Genomic DNA, 1108 nt, shown 5'->3' on the forward strand with positions numbered 1-1108 from the left:
AGACGATGATCTTGTCGCGCCTTTTGGCACTACACGATGGTCGTCCCGCTCGAGCTCTCGGTGCTCAAGCAGCTCCAGACCATGGTCACCAAGTATGTCCTCGGCTCGAAGATCGGCCGACATGATCGCTACATCAGCCTCGCTCGACAAGGCTTGCAGTTCGACGTACTCGTGGGCCTGCGTATCCCGCATGTCCACTCGATCGTGACACGGCAGCGCCTCCGCGTGCTGCAGCGATGGGTCGCGCCGTGCGATGCAACGACGAGTTCGTGGCAAAGTCTCGCACGCGCTGCCATGGCCGACGTCTACGGCCCTTTCGATGATGCGACAACATTGGACTTTCTCTGGTACTACCCGAACCGGCGTACCACGATGCTCGACCTCGAACAGCTGCCTCCGCTTCTGCGTGATGTGTGGCAACATTGGGCTCGTGTCCCAACAACGCGCCGAGCGCCGGCGGGGTTCACGCCGACAATGCTCGCCAACGCGCCTTTGTGGTTCAACCAGCTCGATGCATTCCAAGGTCCGCAAGGCACGGGCAAGACAGCATTTGCTCTCTCGCTCGAGCTTAGTCATCGAGGCTTCTACGGACATCTCGCCCGCTGCGGGCTGCGACGTCTTACGGACATTCTTGACAACGGCGCGTGGCCCTCCAAGGAGCAGTTCAACCTGCGCCTCGAGATCCATGCCCAGACCTACGACAGCCCGCCGGCGACGTTCACGTGGTTGTACAAGCGCTTCACAGTCGTGGCGCAACAAGTGTGGGACGCGCTGCGCACGCCATGGGGTCACCCGTTGCCACAGCTCGCGGCGCGTCCGCTGGTGTGGCCGATGCCGGACAAGCAGGCGTTTGTCACGCTTGCCCATTGGCCCAAGTCCATTCTTCAAGCCGTCGCATCGTCGCGGCCGAGTCTGGACCGGGAGCATCCGATGCTACGTCTGCAGCCACGGCCGCCGGACGACTTGTACGAGTACGTCAAACTCGTTCGCCGCAGCAAGCGGCATGCGATGCCGGTGGAGTACGACGTGTGGTTTCGCTGTCTCTTCCACATCTTGCCGACGAACTCCCGCTTGTGGTTCATGCCGCAGCCCGATTCTGCGTTTTGCC

General features: G+C 61.8%; 1 protein-coding gene across 1 annotated transcript in view; it reads left to right on the forward strand.

Moving 5' to 3' along the window:
• Positions 1-36: 36 nt before the first annotated feature.
• SPRG_22368 (hypothetical protein) overlaps positions 37-1108 on the forward strand; it is a gene marked incomplete at both ends in the record, with an annotated part of 1533 nt that continues 461 nt past the window's right edge. Inside the window, one exon of the mRNA XM_012355662.1 lies at positions 37-1014. Within this exon, the coding sequence (XP_012211052.1) occupies positions 37-1014 (978 nt within the window). The remainder of the gene's footprint in view (positions 1015-1108) is intronic.

Source organism: Saprolegnia parasitica, assembly GCF_000151545.1.
Source record: "Saprolegnia parasitica CBS 223.65 unplaced genomic scaffold supercont2.283, whole genome shotgun sequence".
Taxonomy (NCBI): Eukaryota; Oomycota; class Saprolegniomycetes; order Saprolegniales; family Saprolegniaceae; genus Saprolegnia; species Saprolegnia parasitica.